This window comes from Aulonocara stuartgranti, assembly GCF_965226115.1.
Source record: "Aulonocara stuartgranti genome assembly, chromosome: 1".
NCBI classification, from domain to species: Eukaryota; Metazoa; Chordata; class Actinopteri; order Cichliformes; family Cichlidae; genus Aulonocara; species Aulonocara stuartgranti.
The window spans coordinates 12409374-12428459 of record NC_138939.1 but is presented as its reverse complement, the minus strand read 5'-3'; the positions used below and the strand labels follow the sequence as shown (position 1 = coordinate 12428459).

At 41.4% G+C, this 19086-nt stretch overlaps 1 protein-coding gene across 2 annotated transcripts in view; it reads left to right on the top strand.

Moving 5' to 3' along the window:
• The window catches only part of LOC309708607 (semaphorin-4B-like), a 62499-nt gene that overhangs the window by 35788 nt on the left and 7625 nt on the right, over positions 1 to 19086 (top strand). For both annotated transcript variants that reach the window (XM_082536803.1, XM_082536802.1), the window contains exons 3-14: positions 3413 to 3573; positions 4441 to 4503; positions 4982 to 5080; positions 8253 to 8364; positions 8762 to 8878; positions 9380 to 9537; positions 14084 to 14265; positions 14782 to 14932; positions 15480 to 15690; positions 15807 to 15922; positions 18342 to 18499; positions 18841 to 18932. In XM_082536803.1, the coding sequence (XP_082392929.1) occupies positions 3413 to 3573; positions 4441 to 4503; positions 4982 to 5080; positions 8253 to 8364; positions 8762 to 8878; positions 9380 to 9537; positions 14084 to 14265; positions 14782 to 14932; positions 15480 to 15690; positions 15807 to 15922; positions 18342 to 18499; positions 18841 to 18932 (1620 nt within the window). The remainder of the gene's footprint in view (positions 1 to 3412; positions 3574 to 4440; positions 4504 to 4981; positions 5081 to 8252; positions 8365 to 8761; positions 8879 to 9379; positions 9538 to 14083; positions 14266 to 14781; positions 14933 to 15479; positions 15691 to 15806; positions 15923 to 18341; positions 18500 to 18840; positions 18933 to 19086) is intronic.

Here is a 19086-nt window from a genome sequence, read left to right as displayed (position 1 = left end):
TTTTGGGGGGGCTATGCTCCAGTACTACTTGCCTTTTCAGCTTTTCCTCCAAGCAGACAAGCACTTATTGGAACCAGTAAACACTGCTCACATTGCAACATTCACATACACACATCGCATTTTAGGCTCTGTTGTGCACACTGGAATTCATATCTATAGGCTTATATACATATTAGAATATATTAAATCCCCTCCATAAACATATTTAATATATGAAAAATAGGAGGATTTGCATTGGCTGGCTTACAAATCTCTTCTTAAATTCATGACGTATGTAGCCACTCATTGTGTGCGCACAGAATTAGTTTGATTCCCTGACTCTCAAGCAAACAGTTCCGTAATCACAAAGCATCTGTTTGCTGAAATCCTCTGTGATCTGATTTCTTCCTGCCATCTCTAACTCCAGCGAAATGAAGAAAATCACAGTGAATAAATACATTTAATACGCTTGCAAAATTGAATTCCACATAATTAATAACTGGGAGGTGATTAAGTCTCAGTGGAGACGAGACATCGGGCTCTTGGATGCTGTGTTAGTGCTGCATGCAGACCTTGTTCTGCACTCTCCATAACCATGGAGAATTCAGGCAAATCACCTTATTTGACTTCCATGTTGGAATTCAGAGAACCTGCTAACTAATTCAGCATGTTAACACCAGGAATAAAACAGTTATATTGCTGGTAGGTGTGATGTGATGACCATTGGCAGAGGTTGATGGCCTCACTTGGTGACAGCCAGCTGATTAAACAAGCGGGTGATGAATGGAACTGGAGCCTGGCTGTGAAATGACCTGCAGTTGCTGCTGCTGTCTGTGGATGCCCGGTGTTCTGCTGCAATCATGTCAAAACACACAAGCGAACTACTGCATCATAAACTTCAGAAATCTCCCTCAAAAACCAGCCTCTGAAGGGAGGAGCTTTGGTTTTTCTTTCTGAAATCCCTGCAGCTTGACACAACTCTGACATTTGTTACTATTTGACCTTCTGCTCTTATCAGAAATCCATCTCAAAGTGCTTTGAAAATAAGCTCTCTTTCCTCCGTCTGCATGTTTCTTCATAGTTCAACATCTCAATCCAGTCTTCCTGGTTACAACTCCCACTCAGTACCCCAACCTCAAACCCAACCTCCTGCTAAGTTGCCTCATCCTGCTTCCAGAGTAAAAGTTTCATGACTTTGCCCTCCCCCTTGCTCATTATTCCATTGTCTGTCTAAGAGATTGTCACTGTGATTTATGTCAGGGAGTTTTAATATGCGGTGGAAAGGCTGTTTTTTGGTTCTAGTGAATGTCCAAAACCCAGGGGAATCCTGACAATCGCTATGATATGTCCCCCTGTTGAGAGGAGACATTGCACTCCTTTGTCTGCAGGGTCTGCTGGGACTGAGTGTACCTCACTTTATGAGCATTTAAGGATATTTTAGCACATTTAATTTACCCTGAAATAAAACCAGTTTTTCGTTCTCTTTACAGGAAAAATTCAATTTCTTCCTGTCCAGAAGGACACCTGCATGACTATAGGAAATATGCTTTATTATTATAATTATTTTGTATCCCCTCCCCATAATTTTAATGATGGGACCCTGGTCTCCATTGACTCCAGATGTCACAATGTTTTCAACAGAACGAGCACTGTAACAGCAGAAAGAGCCTAAACATTGATTGTGGAAAAGATGTGGCTTGTGCAGCTGGCTTTCACTCCCACAAGGGGAAGACCATCATCTGCCAAAGTGCCTTGAGTGTTAGATGAACCATTTGTTTGTGAGCATATTGAAAAGTTTAAGTCATGGGTTGTAGGGTTGTAAACATTTATTGCAGCTTTATCAGCTCCATTTGCATTATGGGCCAATGCACCACCTGGTAGTGTTGAGGGAAAACTTCTTGCTGGTGTCTTTTTTTTTTTTTTTTTCTCTTTCTGTCAGAAGTGTCTAAATTTGAATCCAGCTTACTGGTTATACATGTGGAAAAGGCTGTAAATGGTTTAACAGCAGCAAATATTAGTGTTTACGACCTCAGATTCGAGCCAGTAATCTTATTTGGACAAGCAAATGGAGTCCGTGACCTCCAGTGTTTTGGCTCGCAAAGGACACAGAGTGTGTTTTAATATGTTTGGAACGGGAGGCAAGAGATAAACATTTACAAAGATGGTCAAAAGCTGCAAAGAGTGGGATGCGTGTAGGCAGAGAATGCACTGATCTTATATTACACGCACTTGGTCAGCTTTTCTGAGCTGAGAAAACGAATGTCAAATATGACGCAATAACATTCATCTACAAAAAGATGGGCCCCACTTGATTGTGATTTGTCCAAACCCTGAAAGTCTTGAATAAAACGCTTTATTGGGTTTTGTTTTGCTTTTATATTTGGTCTGTTTGAAGTGTATTATACGGTTAGTCCAAGCGAAAAGTGACCAATTGTCAGACCTCCCGCTGCCTATAAAAGCTGTCTCCAAAAATGAATCCAATCCTCTTCACAGTAGAAAGCATTAAAAAGCTTCTGATGCCACTATTGAGAACACTGAGTCCTCTGTGATGCTAAGGGAAATGCTATAAAAGGAGCAATGTGTACATAAAGTCTGTATTTAATCAGAAGAATCATTTGAAGCTGCAGGAAATCGAGCAATGTGGGGAAAAAGTAGCTCATTTGACTTCTGGCCCACTGCTTAAGAGATCTTTTTGAAGAAGCTGCAGAATCAGGGAGATTTAGATTAGTGTTGAGCAAAGGAAGCTTTTACCCTGCTGCCAGTAATGATTCGAACGAAAAGGGGGTCGGCCAGCACAGAGAAGCGTAGACGTGGCTCAGTGGTGTGTGTCTTCTCATGGAGAAGCTGGTGGCTGCGACTAAAGAAGCGAAGAAGACTGCCGCCTCCAAGAGTGAGGCTCAAGGAAGACGGGTTTGATAAGAGTTCACGTTGTGTGTCATAAAATTAATTTGACTGAATCTCGCAAGCAAGTGTTGGCTGTAGTTTTGGTTTGTGGTTCTTTATGTAACCTTGAGATTCTCAGTTTTTTGGAGTGCTAAAACAGAAGTTCCTGTCAGCTTAAGGAACAGTTGTCTTCTGCTCATCTGAGGTTGGAATTTGAATGTCAGAGGCCTGCAGAAAAGCAGGAGACATGTCATGGTGTTCTGCAGGGGTTGACTGACAGTTCTGGGTTAAACAGGTGTCCATGATTAAGTGCTACTGAGTGCATGGACTTAAAAGCCCCCCTCCTTAAAATAAAATCAGATCAGTCATCTTTTTTTCTGTGCTTTGAGCATCAGGACATGTTCTGTACTAATCTGTTCCTTTCTGTTCTGCTGTGTGTGTGTGTGTGTGTGTGTGTGTGTGTGTGTGTGTGTGTGTGTGTGTGTGTGTGTGTGTGTGTGTGTGTGTGTGTGTGTGTGTGTGTGTGTGTGTGTGTGTGGTCTTTTTCCAGATGCAAAGGAAAGATCAGCTAAGAGGTTCTCGGCAAACGGCGTCTTTAATTACACCTCTCTGCTGCTCAGCCAGGAAGACGACATGCTGTATGTGGGAGCCAGGGAGGCACTGTTCGCCCTCAGCCTCTCAGACATCAGCAAAATCAAGCTGCAGAAGAACGTGAGTGTAACAAAATGCCTCATCCGAGTCCAAATTGCATGTTTAAAACACGAATTGCTGGTTCACCAGGCTCGCACATGTGACAAACTTTGCTGGTAGATAGTTCAGGGAGAATATCTAAAGCTCTGAATTACCACTTTATGGACTTGTCATTAATTTGAGCTGTAGGTCGATGGTGTTAAATAAATAAATCCTGGCAATTTTCACCATATTTTTTTAATATAGTCAAGAGAGTAGATAAAGTTAAATTAAAGTTTTAAAAAAAGTGTGGAAACACCTGCTCAGTCTCTTTACTATTTGGACTTCTGTTGCCATGAATCGATGACTTTTCTCAGAGCAGCGACGCTCACAGTTTAGACGACTGCAGCGAGTCATAAAAACTTTGAGCACAAACATAAACAGTTATGGTGATGTGCAGACGTCACAGTTTGTGCGAGCAGTGGCCGATGCGTCAGACACAAGCACAGCTTTATGTACACATTTGAGTTTCTGTTTTGTTTGATCTGCCACAGTTATTGTTTGACAGCGGGTGCCATTAAGGGAGTACGTCTTGTCGTTAGTCCTTAACCAGTCAGCGTACAATAACAGAACTCTTTTATAGACAAAGTCGACCTCTCTCTAAGAGTAGATGAAATGATGTCACTAGTGTTTTCATTTGGATTTCAGCATAAAATCAAACTCTTCTCTAAAATCAGGTAAAAATAATATTTTAGCAACCAATCGAGGACGATCTTAAAAGCACTCCATGCATATCGAAGCCCATTTTAGTACAGTGGAAGTGGATATGCTTTCTATAGATTGGCTCTGAATCTGTGGGTTTCCACTATCTATCACATGACTTATTCAGGGTTTCTTTCTCTGCTTCAGCTGACATGGGGCACTCCTGCTGGAAAAAGAGACGAGTGTAGCTTCAAAGGGAAGAACCTGGAGGTGAGAGACATTTTCTTCTGTTTGTTTGAGCAGTGTTGTAAGGGGGGGAGAAATTACGGTGGAGCTGTGTGTTGACAAACCTTTCCATCAGTTACAAATGGATTCATCAAGTGTGCAGGCTCACTGGGGAATTGCTCTTTCTTCTTCTTCTGTCTGTCTCTTACCTTGTTGTCATGCCAGCTGTTGTATCTCTGGGCGACAAGCCTCAGTAATCTGTGTAAATCTCTGGTTTGTGTAATACAAAAAACTCACCAGGCAAAGTGCTGTGTGTGAGGTTTTCCCAGCAGTATTTGAGGAGAGGAGGAATATTTTTCTGTTTCTGTCGAATAATATTTACATTTCCTGCTCTGAAAGATTTGCTTATGATTAGGAGTATTATAGGCAGATTTTTAAGGGGCTCTCGAGAAGATCACATTCAATTCTCAGAATTTCTTGTGATTTTTATGGACCTGACACACTCTCCATTTGTTCTCTCCAGACTGATTGCTTCAATTACGTCAAAATTCTTCTGCGGCTGAATAGCACTCATCTCTATGTGTGTGGCACCTATGCCTTCAGTCCTGTCTGCGCCTACATAGTAAGTAATGACCTCTCAATCTACCCATTGTTCACCTGCAAGACTTGATTTTCTCCCATCATTAAAGCGAGTCTTAATTTATTCCATTCCTCTCCTCTCACAAGAACAGGATTGAATTTTATAAATATTTTTTCGGGGTACTCTTTAGGAATCAAGCCCCCTTTATCCACCATGTCAGTATTGGATCTGTTGTTATCCAAGCGTTACCAAATCCTGTTGAGGCACTTGAGCCAGACAAGTCAACAGGGGGTACACGAGCTGTGTGGTTTCCAGATAGAGGGGAAGCAGTAGGTCTGTTTATCTAGCAGAGGAGTACATTTTGGAGTGATGGCAACCGGCAGTAGAGTTTGGCAACAGCGCAGCTTCTCAAAGCAGGGCATTAAACTCTGCCCTTTGACGTCAGAGTCTCAGACTGAGGATCGCTTGGCAGGACGTTAGGCCCTGATCTGGGATTCCAAGCAAGTCTGAGTTGGTCTGGGTGAACACTCGTCTTGTTGACGGAGTCCACAACTCTGTGTGTCACCCAGGGCATTCCTCGCGGCCAGACGATCTGAGATGTATAGTATTACCAGTGAGGGATGTTTTATTTATTTCTTTTTTTACCACTTCTCACAGAACGCTTTATGGTCAGCCAAAAAGATACAGTAACAATCAAATGAAAGACACAAGTTTAAGCAAGCTTAAGATTAAAACAACATCTAATAATAAAGAAGCATGGGAATATTTCTCAGCAACAGAGGAACTCCGTGCTGTCCTTTTTGATTAAAATTAATATCATCACTGCAAATTGTCTTTATATATTATTTATGTGTCCTGTGACAATGCTCCTATTCCCATGTGTGCATTAAATGCTTTAACGATAGATGTAATTGTTCTTGCTGTGTGGCAGCAGAGGAATCTCTTTTTTAAAACTATATAAATGAAGTGATGGGAATGGAAAATCTTCCATCCTCTTCCTGTGTAAAAATGTATTACAAAGTTAAGCTCAAGCTTTTGCAGCCTTAAGACCTCAGAGTGCTCGAGGCTCTAAAACTGTTCACAATGAAGACCTCATGAGAAGCTCACTTTGATTAGCCAGACCAGTGTGTAGCAGTGGAAACGGCAATTGCTCTCCATATATGTATTCTGTGATTCAGTGTCCTCATACCCTCTGTCAGCTTTATCAAACAGGACTAGAAGCTCAGACAAACAAGGCCGAATGCTGTCTGACGGACCAGCTACATTTAGATTTAGTGCATAAACTTATGCCACGCGCTCTTGATACAAGTCTGAGGCTATTCAGTGTTTTATCGACATGTCTTCCAAATGCATGTGCAAGTGTTGGACGTGATTCTAACGCTTCAAATGAAAGCGTCACGATGCACGCTTTCTGATTAGCCAACATGCTGTCACTTTTTCCCTTACACAGAGCAGACCACAGTGTGTAGCAGTGGAAATGTCAATTGTCCTCCATATATTTTCTTGTAATTCACTGTTCTCGCTCCCTTTGTCAGGCTTTTGAAAAGGCACCGGCTAAAGCCTGATAGACTGACTGCATTTTGATTCAGTGCAGTGTCTATCACCCACAGCAAAAGTTGTCCATTTTGATTGGACCTCATGGGCTATTGGAATTTGACATGTCCAATCACTGAAAGTCACTTCCTAACAGGACAACATGATGACATCTTATTTAACTTGTAAAAGCATCCACGGTCTCGCTGGCTGCAGAAGTTTTTAATATACATGCACTGGGAACAGAGTCTGACCAGTATGTTTTTCATACCAAACCATTCTTTGATAAGGCCTCAGTCAAATAAGCCTGAAGGCCAGTGTGAGTGCCCAACTGCCAAGGGGAAGGGGAACATTCTCCATTCATGGTTTGCATTGAATTTTTTTCGAGTTTCACTATACTCGAGAAATGTTTGCAGGCAAGTCCATTCAAATTAAGGACGACTGCAACAACCTGCTAGCAGCCAAAGCAATCTTAAGCAGTTTTTTGGTAAACAATTTTAGCTTGCAATTGGCAGCTTCCAGAAAACCACTCACCAACCAGTCAGGAATACAGATTTTTCTCCAGTGACCTGTGACTGGAAGAAGATCTTTGATGAGTTTCTAGACTTATTTGACTGAGGGTTTTAAAGAAATGTCTGTGGAAACTCAAAATGGGACTAAAAATACTGAAACATATAAAAGATACAGGCTTGTTTTGTTGAAGTCAGACTTCAGTGGAAGTTCAGTAACTGTTTCACGTGTGTATTATTTATGTTTCTCTAAGAGGTTGGAAAGAAAAGCAACTGGACTTGTTGGAGTTTCTTGAGGGTTTCACCTCTCCTCCGAGAAGCTTCTTCATATTATTTATGGTTTTGTTTTTGTATTAAGTATTCAAGTATTTTTGGGAGAGACTGTGAAATTAAAATCAGAAATGATGAGAAATACTGGAAGATGGATAAATAAGGTATATTTCTACAATAAATGAATCGTTTGTGTTTGAGTCAAAATGATTTTCTGCCTTTGCTATCTCTGGCACACGGCTCTAAATTCACGTGTACCTGCTTATGATGTAAATCAAAATTTTATGTTGTGTTTTTTTGTTTTTGTTTTTAAAGCAAAATTTGCCAGAATAGCTGGTCACTGCAGAATTTGGAAAAGCATGCCTCTCGACCCATGTCGGAAATGTTTCAGGGAATATTTGGAGCAAGGGATTAGCGAATATTTATGGAAGTAGAGCTGAGGATAAAGTATGCTAGCCGTGTTCACAGTAATGAAGGCAAAGTGCAGCTCAGTGATGTTTTTTTTAGACAACAGCTCAACAGCAATAAAATGTCAGCACTCTGCTACGAAGGTTAATCTTTTGGTAAGATGCCTTTATTGTCCAGTTTTGTGAGATTTTTGATTTACTGTCTCTTTCTTTAAAGTTGGTTGGTACATTAGATATAGTTTTCCTTTTCATACTAATGAAATAGCCTGTTTGCTTGTGACAGAGGGTACACAGAAGAAACCTTCTATTAATCAGACAGCCCGTCAATGGTCCGACGGCGATTTCAAGCGACCAAACATCCAAAATGTCAGCGTGTATTGTGATGGAGAAAATGATCTTGAGACCACTGAGCTCACTTTAACTCACCATTTTACTATAAGTAGAATTTAATTGGCCTGAGCCTCAGGGACATTTGCTGTTTGTGTCTGCCTCCAGAATACGTCAACATTCACACTGGAGAGAGATGAAGAGGGCGAGGTCATGATGGAAGATGGGCGCAGTCGCTGCCCCTTTAATCCAGAGTATAAATCAACTGCCATCATTGTTGGTATGTATTAATGCGCACTTATATGAATGGCTTCCTTTTAGACGGGGAAAGCGGGCGCAGCTGTTTCTGAAACTATTTTGATGGCAACTCCATCTTTGATTCAGTAATGAGTCATGATGTGCCTGCTAATGTTGTTTGTCTGCGTCAGACTCTCTGATAAATAGCCAGACAGCAGCAGACATTGTTTTTGTTCAACTTCTTTAACAAGCAATTAGTAAATAATTGAACTGGATATGAAGAGGAGAAATGATTTGTCTATTCTCACTCAGACTGTTATGTGCTAACATTTCACTTTATTACCGACTTCAACTCCAGCCTGTTATTATTTCTTTGTCATGTGTTATTTTTATTGATTCCAAATTCAGTTCAATCTTTCTCTTCCTTTGTTCTCCTCCAGATGGTGAATTATATACTGGTACTGTTAGTAACTTTCAAGGGAATGAACCAGTCATTTACAAGAGTTTGGGTCAGGGAACTGCTCTGAAGACAGAGAACTCCTTAAAATGGCTGCAAGGTAAACTCCCATGTGTTTTTTCCTTCCACAAATCTTCCATTATGTACCGACCACTGCAGATAAGCTCCAAAAAGCAGCGATCATTAGCGAGGCACATTCACTAATGCATGCAGACGGAGAGCAAAGACAAGCGCTTGTAGATTGCGGGAGCCCAGCCTATCAGCCGTTGCACATGCACATCAAAACAACCTCATCCGGCTGCCACTGCTTTCGCCAGAGTAAGCTGCACTTTGCGCACAATTAAGACTCCTCTTGTCTTCTGATCTTTAGGTAATTCATGCAGACTGCTCCTGATGAGGCATCTGAGTACAATTATAAAGAGGATTCTGTTTCCTCTTCCCTTGCAGGATTGTATCACAGCTTGTTGGTGCAGACACTGACTTTTTCCAAATTTATCATGGCAGAAAAAAGTGGGGGGGGGAGTTTCCCTGTGTCGATTATAAAGGTGCAACGCAGCTGTCTAACCACACGTTTGCTTTTGTGTTTTTCTATCTCTAACAGATCCCGTCTTTGTTGGGTCAGCTTACATCGAGGAGAGTCAGCCTATAGGCAACTCTGTGGGCGACGACGACAAGATTTACTTCTTCTTTAGTGAGGCGGGAAAAGAATTTGACTTCTTTGACAACACCATAGTGTCGAGGATTGCTCGCGTGTGTAAGGTAATGTACACGGGGTAAGGGTGAGGCGATTACACAAAATGATCATGCAAAAGTATGAGGCACAGCAGGGCTCAAGCTTCCTGTCCTTAATCCTGGCACAATTGCCTCAAAACAAGATGGGACACTCCCATGTCAAAGCACATTAGGTAACATTAACTGTATATTATGCCTGAGTAATTGCAATGGAAACATGTCACTGGTGCATTTAAACTTTTCTCTATTTAACTGTACAGGCATGTTTTCAGCAGATATAGTTTCCCCTTGCCTGAATCATTGCCTCGTCTCAGGCTCCCTCCCTCCCCTTTCTCTGCAATGTCATATCCCACTCTCCTTCCATCTCCCTCACAATGTCAGCTGCACTTGTCCATCCCTCCAGCTCCTTGCCGTTCCTCCGCCAGCCCTTTGAGCTTTGCAGGCATTATTAGTATTCAAGAGTGCTTCACAGCAATATGAAATGCTTCTTCCACCCTACTATATGGCCTGTTTTCTTGCATGCAAACTGTAGCAACTGCAGAATTCACTGGGATCATTTAAACCATTGACGTCATTCCTCCTCCGTCCGCTTCTCTCTTCAAGAGTTCAGTTTGGTTGATCAGCCTGGGTAATCAGCCACAAACTCCATTCCCTTTCACCTGTCGTCAGATCAGTTAAAAGGCTATGAAGCTGCATGATATACATGCACTCAGCGTCCCTACCTGACTGATGTCTCTTGTTCATGGAGGCAGTAATGTGAGTAATCGTGGGGACAGCATGTAATCTTAAGTGACAGCTTAATGACTTAGTCCTACTAGGCTCTGGAACTCGGTGCGGCGACACCTCGTGCTGCCGGCAGAGCACCTCCTGGGTTCTATATATGGAAATCATTGACAGAAGTGCCCCCAGACTGTGGCAACTTGCTGCAGATGAACTGTGCAATAGAGACAGAAGAATAGCTTTCTCTGCTCTGTAAAGCACCATTATTTCACAGGAATGCAGCAGCTCCCTTTTTACTTTCTGACGTCTTTTCAGTAGAAGCTCTTCTATAGCAATATGGTAGTGCTGCTTGTGGTTTATTACCCATTTTACAGGGTGAATAATGCATCAATACGTGATTTGCATTTTCTTTTTTCTTTCTTTTTTTTGTATCTTAGGTGGCCCGATTATTTACAGCGCCACATTTTTACTTTAGTTCCTCTCCCTTTTTTTTTTTTAAAGGCCATCTTTCCTTAAAGTCAACTTACTGCTGATTGGCTGCCCTTCCCAAACAGATGTTTGAATAGCAGATGGGTGGAGCTTCTGCGGCTGAGATGACCACATTAGGGGCATCCACTCGCGTCAAGATTGAGGAGTCTAAAGTCTGAGCCAGTGATTCACAGGGATTACTTGTATAGCCGCTGACCTGAAAATGGCGGCTATGTTTATGCTGTCCAACAGTATAAATAAAGAAATATAGGACCACTTAAAGCATGTTTTAAAAAGAGAAAAATCCTTGTTTCTTGGCGTCTTGGCTTCACTAAAGGCCTTGCCAGCTATTTGCAGTCATGTTTCCAATGCAAAATATTTATGCATGTACAAACAACTATTGCTAGATTCCTAACCTAAGATGACAGATTTACACTTGTTTTTTTGCAGGAGACCTCTGAGATAATGAAGTTCTCTGAAATGGTCATTCACTCTGAATATAAAAATATTTTGTACATGTTCAGATTTGAGGTATAAGACTCAATATTTGATTGGAAATTGTGTCACTGTGGCATATGAGGGTTTAATTACCTCTGTGAGCTGTGTGTGAACTGCATAGGTGAGCAGTGATCTCGGCGGCCACAGTGTAGAACACGCTCCCTGTTGTTTTGAGAATGATAGTAAGCAGCTGTTCCTTTCACCATGTGTAGTATCCCTGCCTCTCCCATGACCCCTTAGGAAGGTGCACCTCACAGTTGGAAGTGTCTTTAGTAGAGAAAATCTAAGACTAAATCAAGACCGGCACAAAAATTCCCACTTTTTCTTTTCTTTTCTTTTTTTATGTCAGTGTATCAAATATAAATGTGTGTCTTGTGTGCTCCTCTGCTGAGGAGTGAGTGCTAAACTCAGATTAAGTAAAGCTGAGGTATGAAGACCCCTCCCTTTTGGCAGGCTCCAAATCTAATGCACTTTTGCAAACTGTCAGAAAACACGCACTCCCTTTTCTTTCTGTGTCAGGCCAAGTCCTGATATGTTGGTATGCGGTTTTATTTAATATATCAAAACCATGTTGCGTGTCATAGTTTATCTTGACGGACACTTAGAAAAAGAGAGTATGTTTCTTGTTAGATAAGATTAATTTAATGGTATTCTAACTACTGTTTTACTTACATTTTCTAAATAATTCTACTTATTCTACTACTTTTTTCCTTCTCCCAGTCTTTCCGATCTGCCCCCGCTCCCTTCTTGCCCTCCTCCTTTCTTTTGTTTATTCAGGTGTGCGCTCTGAAGGGCTGTGAAAAGTGGGCATGTTATAAATACTGCATGGCGCAATTTTCTTTACCTCGTGATCTATTACATCTCAGGTTGATGAGAATCTTGGATGTAATAAATACTATGAGAGTCGGCTAATGCCGCACAAGGAAGCGGGTTTATTTTCAGAGGGCAGCTATCAGAGGGGAGTGGTCGATGCGATTGTACAAGCTGTGCATCGGAGCACGGCAACAATAGCAGTGGACAGCTGAGAGAGCAGGAATGTGGTCTCCTCATTATGTGGACGGGCTACTACCTCAGCTTAGTAATTGGCTCCCAGGCCCTACATCATTCCCACGAGGGTGGCTTCACCTCACTCTTGAGCAATGTGATTGTTTGTGCGTGTGACAGCACATGGAGGAGGAAACGGAGGTAGTTATAGTTTTGCACTTTATTACCTCCTCACTCCTTGTGTGGTTATTTAGGAGTTGTTTTGGGTTTGGGAGACCATGCTGACGGGAACATTTGGATTTGAGGGAGGAAAGCTGTCTTGAGCATGGGCGAGGTCTCTTGTTTTCGGTCCTGCTCTTCCTTCCCTTCCTCCTAGTCGTGCTCCTCTAGTGTTTTCAAGCTTGCTCGCTGTATTTGGGAGGAGTTCCTTTTGGTGTGTGTTTACAAGCACTTTGATAATTGCTAGTCCTAGAAAACTCTGATAAGTATTTATGGGAATATTTTGCGACAGCTTGAAAGAAGAGCGAACGCCTTGTCTGTGAGCTGCAGGTGAAGTCAGGCATGAAGGACTGATCTTTATTTCAAAGCTGTAATTAATAACTAACCATTGTTTGTTTTTCTATTTCGCTATGCTCTCTCCTTCAAAGGGGAGCTGATATTTTATGCTGTGGCATCTTTTATGCAGAGCAGGTTTTTTTTGTTTTCTCTGTGTTGCATATTTTATTGTTAAAATGCTTTAAAAAATAAATAAAAAGGAGGGTCATGAGCATCTTCCGTTTCTCAACAGCACCCTCTGAAGCAAAGGGGATGGATTGCAACTGCGATGCAAAACATGGGCTCCAAAGTAATGTGTGCCTTTTCAAGGAGCTCGTACATTGCAACATATTTTAAGTCCCTTCAGTAATTTCACTGGAATGTTTGGCCTTCATGATCTGACAGTTTGGGGCTGTTTTCACTCATCTAGGGAACTTAATGCAGTTTGCTCTTAGCTTTTAAATGATTTATAAAAGTTTTTCTAGGGAAAGTTTTTGTGGTTCATATATAACATTGTTTGCTATCTGGTTTATTTGCTTTTTCATGCTTCTGACAGCAAATTTAAAATCCACTTGAGCTCTTAGGTGTACTCGGGCCGGGTTCTGTAAGGCTCCTGGTCCAGAGCTGACTCAAAGCCCATGGTGTCCTCCCTTCCTGCCACAGCCACAGCCTTTCCAGCTAAAAGCAGATTTTAGTCATAGCAAAGTTGAACTCCCAGATTTTGCCACAGCTCTGACCTTCTGAACTCAACTACTCTGCACTCCTCCTGCTTTTATCGCAAGATATCAGCGTGTTCCATGATTATCTCATGGAGAAAACACATTTGTAAGCCAAATATCCACATGCTCCACCAAACCTGCCTCCACCTTCGTACATTCTTCACACATCAATGATAGAAGCGTCAGTATGAAACCAGGAGGATTATGTCACAGTCATGTGACACATGAAGGGATCACTTTGAGTTTGTGGCTTTTTTTTTTCTTTTTTTTTACGGGGCGTTTTTTGTCTTTATGTAGTCGTCTTGTGTTTTATTTATTTTGTGATGTGTAATTGTAGTTGTGAAATAGATACTTGCGTTATGTAATGATATCCTATCTAACCATGTGCTCATGTTGTCTTTGCTGGTAGCTTTGTGCAGCTGTCTGTTGTTAAAGCCTGGTTAAAGGATTCTAGTGAAATGTTTAAGGTTTCTTCAGATGAACTGGAGACATCAGAATAATGCAGTCATAATTAAGTAACACTTTTTATCAACTCAAGTCCAAAAATAAGTACAGACTTGTACAACCATTGCAACCCCTGCCAGAATCTAATGAAAATTATTACAAGGACATAAAGTCCTCTAATAAACTTGCTGAATCTTTTTTTTCAGGGTGATAAAGGGGGTGAGCGAGTCCTGCAAAAAAAGTGGACTACCTTCCTGAAGGCTCAGCTCCTGTGTTCCCTCCCCGATGACGGCTTCCCCTTCAACATTATCCAAGACATGTTTGTCCTGAAGCCCACGGGAGACAGCTGGGAGAGCACAGTGTTCTACGGCGTCTTCACTTCTCAGTGGTACGACTCAAATGCAGGCGATGGTTGAGACTGTGACAGTGCTGTATGTCAGCTGTGACAGTGACATAAATCGCGCACACACGCTGTGATTTGTCACACTGTTACAGTCAAAGTTTACACACAAGCGCGGCTCGCACACACCCCATCTAGAGCCAGTTTTTATTTAATATCTGCGCTCACACTTGGCAAGTTGTTGTTTTTCACTTGGCTCCTCTGAATTTAGAGCAGCTGTAATGTGCTTAACTGCTGATACGAGCCAATGTGATCCCAATGGTTAGTTAATGTATCAACAAAATAAAGGTTTTAATAAGGAAATCGCTCATGCGCCCACTCTGCAACTGTTCTCCATTGAGAAACTGCCATTCCAGTTTCTTGAATAAAATCATGGCAGTTGCAAAAAAAATCTCAGAACATGTGGAAAATTGTGTGATGTCGAGTTCTGATAGGTTAACATTTTGGTTCATTGACCAGTTGTTCACAGCTGAAACCCTTACATCCTCATTAATACGTTTACAGGTATAAAGGCGCCTCGGGAAGCTCCGCGGTCTGTGCCTTCACTATGGAGCAGGTGAAAAAAGCCTTCAGCGGGCGCTACAGAGAGGTTAACAGGGAGACACAGCAGTGGTACACCTACAACCACCCTGTACCAGAACCACGGCCTGGGGCGGTGAGTTGTGAAGGCCATATCTTATGACAAACAGTGCAATTCACTGCAACAAGACACAACTTCTTTCTGTGGCTCTTCATTCAGTAACAGATAAATGAGGATAAAGAGCTGTCTTTGTTGTCATGTGTACAAAAGCTATATTAAACACACCAACAAAACATCCCGTCCTACCTGTAGTGTTATTTTAGGCTGTTGAACAAGTCTGACGTGAAGCAGATGTTTCCCATTTATTTTCTTTGTCTGCTGGAAAACAGAAAGTACTGTCCTGCTGTGGGTTGTACGAGAGCCAAAGAAATGCCTCAGAGCATAAAAATAGAACATACAGCTTAAGAACATGATTAAACCCATCAGCCAATGTGGTAGTTTTAAGCTCCTTATCTCACTGATTCCATTTTCATTTCTGTGTTCTTAAGTAATTAAAGCCAAGGTCAGATGTAATTCAACACCCCATCGTATTGTATCCATTTTTCAGTACTGCTCAAATAATAAGCAGAGATTCTTTTTTTTTTCTTCTTCTTCTTCTTTTTGTTATTTACTCTCCCCACAGTGCGTGACCAACCACGCCAGGCAAATGGGAATCCAGTCATCCTTGCACATGCCTGATAAAGTGCTCAACTTTGTCAAGGACCATTTCCTGATGGACAGCGCGATCCGCAGCACGCCGCTGCTGCTCAAACGCAGCGTACGCTACACGCAGATCGCTGTGCACAAGATCCAGGGCATGGAGAGAGCTTATGATGTGCTCTTTATTGGCACAGGTGGAGCCTAATATATTCTACAAGCATTTCATTTAATAGGAACAAAAACAGAGCAGAAGAAAACTGTCCTCTGAAAACTATATATCTCACTTCCGCTTGTTCTGTGTGTCTTCCAGATGATGGAAAACTCCATAAGGCCATCAATGCCAATGACAAGATGCACATTATAGAGGAGATGATTCTGTTCGCTGAGCCGCAGCCAGTGCAGCACATTGAGCTTGATCCTCAAAGGGTAAATCACCACCTTTACCATATACACTGTATATAAAAGATGAACATAGCCACAAGGGTATAACTACTCCCAATTTGTTAAATTTAGTGTCTTTGCTGCCTCCATGTTTTTGTTTTGTTTTTTGTTTTTTTGTGACCATATTAGGACAAGAGAGAGTGAGAGCTTATCAGCTAACACTGCCAAGCTTTTTTTAGCAGAACTCATCAGTACACAGGTGCTGGTCATTATTGTTGAGTAACATATAAAACAAAAACCTAAAATTTCACTCACCTGAGGTAGACCACAGACTTCATTTGGTTTAGTACCGTATTTTTCATACCATAAGGCGCACTGTCTATGAACGGGTCTGTTTTTATACATAAGGCGCACTAAGTGAAACAAAGTCATAAGTCAAATTTTACTCAACTCATTCTTCTTGCTGTCTCCACTCCTGTACCATTGATTCATTAATGTTGAATTCTCTCGCAGCTGCTCTATTCCCATTTTGTTGCACTATATTAATGACTAACCTCGTATTATGGATGGATTGTCTCAGTTGTTCTCCTGACTGAATTGCCATGTGATTGCATTTGTCACTAACCATCGTGAACCCTCACCTTAACTTTAATCGAGTGGAAAAAAAAGTTAGCGTTCATCCTCCAGCTTCACTGTGTTTATGTTATGCTAACTTAGCTGTGTTGCTAGCGATCACGTACCACATCATTATATAACAGCTAGTCCAACTTCAGTAACCCTAAAAAAGTCACTGCTGTTTAGTTTTCTGTCTTCCTTTATGTTGGAAGTGATAGCAGAGCTGTACGTTTTAATTTTTTCAGAAATCTCTCAGTCAGAACATGCTATATCATGTTTAGGTGGAAACTAGTGAACTAACTTCACGCTAACTTCTAACTCCGCTAAATGTAATAAATTCTGTTTTCATGGATGCCTGGATGTTAAACTTAACTGTTACACCTGGTAAAGCAGCCACACTGATCTTTTTATTAAAGAGTTTTTAACTCTCAGTGATGCCGCAATATTCGTTTGACTTTGGGGCCTGAACTGGATGGTGTTTTGGACCCAGATTACTCCGCGAGGCTCCTGACTACGGTAGCCATAATGCTCTGACAATCCATCAAGTGGTGCGGCTTCGTAGCTTACCAAAGTCGTACTAAAACAGTTTTTGACTGATTTTTGAGTGTCGTATACTACATAAAATCGATTCAAGGTCAGTAAGGCACACTGGATTATAAGGCGCACTGTCGATTTTTGACAAAATTAAAGGATTTTAAGTGTGCTTTATAGTGTGTAAAATACGGTACACTTGATCACAAAGTATGATTCTATTAAAAATGCTCCTGAAACACCAAACAGCAGTCGAAAGGTCAAGTTCACTGGCTTCAGTTAACAGAGTTTAACCCTAAGAAACGACCACGAGATACAGACATCTGTGTCCGCATCCACCTGTCAGTCAAAACCACCAGTCAAAGCTAACTTTAAATGGTAAGAATGTTTTAAAGGTTGAGTTTTTAAAAGTTCACCGGCTATCATGTGGACATTAAAACAGCTAGCCCTTCTTTTGGCACTCTTCTCTTGCCTTTATTTTTAGACTCTGAAGGTGTCTTCTTGATCATTAGCAGTGTTTAAAGCAGAAAATAAGGTAAAATTGATTTACTACAACTTAATAACAGTGTAATACAACCATAGTGGCCGTGTTGCTTTGTATCCATTTATAATAAATACTTTATCCCATTTTCGAATGTTTGGTGTTTAATTTACAACTAATGAAAATGTGGAAGAGCGCTCTTTATCAGAGCACAAACTGGCTTCAGACATCTTCTTTCCACAGGGGCCATTCCATTGAGTTTTCCTGTAAGTTATAGCACCGTCTGGAACGGAGTTTATGATCCTCTCTGGCATTTTACCCAGAGCTAAATTTCATTACCTTTTCTCTCTTTATTACATAATGGCCTCTCTCGGGGCGAGCAGCCAAACCGAAATCTTATCTTAGATTATGTAATTCTAATAAAGTCTGAGATACTGTTTGTGAGTGTATTCTTAGCTCCAAATAGGGAAATGAAAGGCTAAGACAGAATGCTTATGGTGTCTGTCTAATACAAGGGCCAGAAAAGCTGGTCTAAATATAGATTGTATATTTGGGAACAAGGGGGAGCCGTGCGTCACTATGACAGGAACATTAATGTTGCAAATGCATATCTGATGCACAGATGTAGGTAGTAAAAGTGCTAAAGATGCTCCTCAGATGGTATCAAGAGAACAGCTGGTCAGAACTACTCCATTGTGTAGGTTATGCTTTTCTGTTGTAATTAATTGTTTAGCATTTTTCGTCTTACTCTGCAACCAAAAGCAGAATGTTTTTTACCTTTTATATTGTAGTTAGATCTGAAATGCACTCCCCCCTCCCCTCCCCCCTCCTCTACAGGGTCTCTTGTTTGTGTCATCTTACTCTGGCCTGGTGGAGGTTCCTGTAGCTAACTGCTCCAACTACCTGAGCTGTGGTGAGTGTGTGCTGTCCAGAGACCCTTATTGCGCCTGGACCGGACAACTGTGCCAGGATGTCAGGATGGCTCCACCTGACAGGTGAGAACTACAGCACGCAGGAGGAAGACATAATTACACTGTGCCTTTTACTGTTAAAAGCAGGAAAATATGCAAGGATAAAAATTCCTCGTTGCTCAACCTTATGTCTTTTCTACGAATGCGCTTTTTTCTTTGAACGTCTACCCAAACAAACACACAAAATAAGCATTCAAGGATCTGCTTTATGTCCCTTAGTGTTAATTTTAGAACAACATTAGTCACTGTATTAGTAAGTTTTAAATGAAAGACTTGGCGATTGCGATAGGAGACATTAGTAATGTAATGTAAGGTGCCTGTCATTACATCTGCCTGTTGTTTTTGTTTGGTATGTTTTGCCTCAGCCACTGGCAGCAGGACGTGGAGGAGGCTGACACATCAGCTATTTGCAACAGGACTCTTCCTAACCCCAGATCTGCCAGACCAGTAGCTTCTCGTGAGTGTGTTCTTTCTGCACAGTGGCCTTTAATTTAAGTGTGTCTGTCACCTCACGCACAAACAGCATGCACTTAGAGTTCACAAAAACATGTTGCCACTACTGTCAAGTCATGCACATACAGTTGTAAGAAAAAACAAGTTGCATATTCATG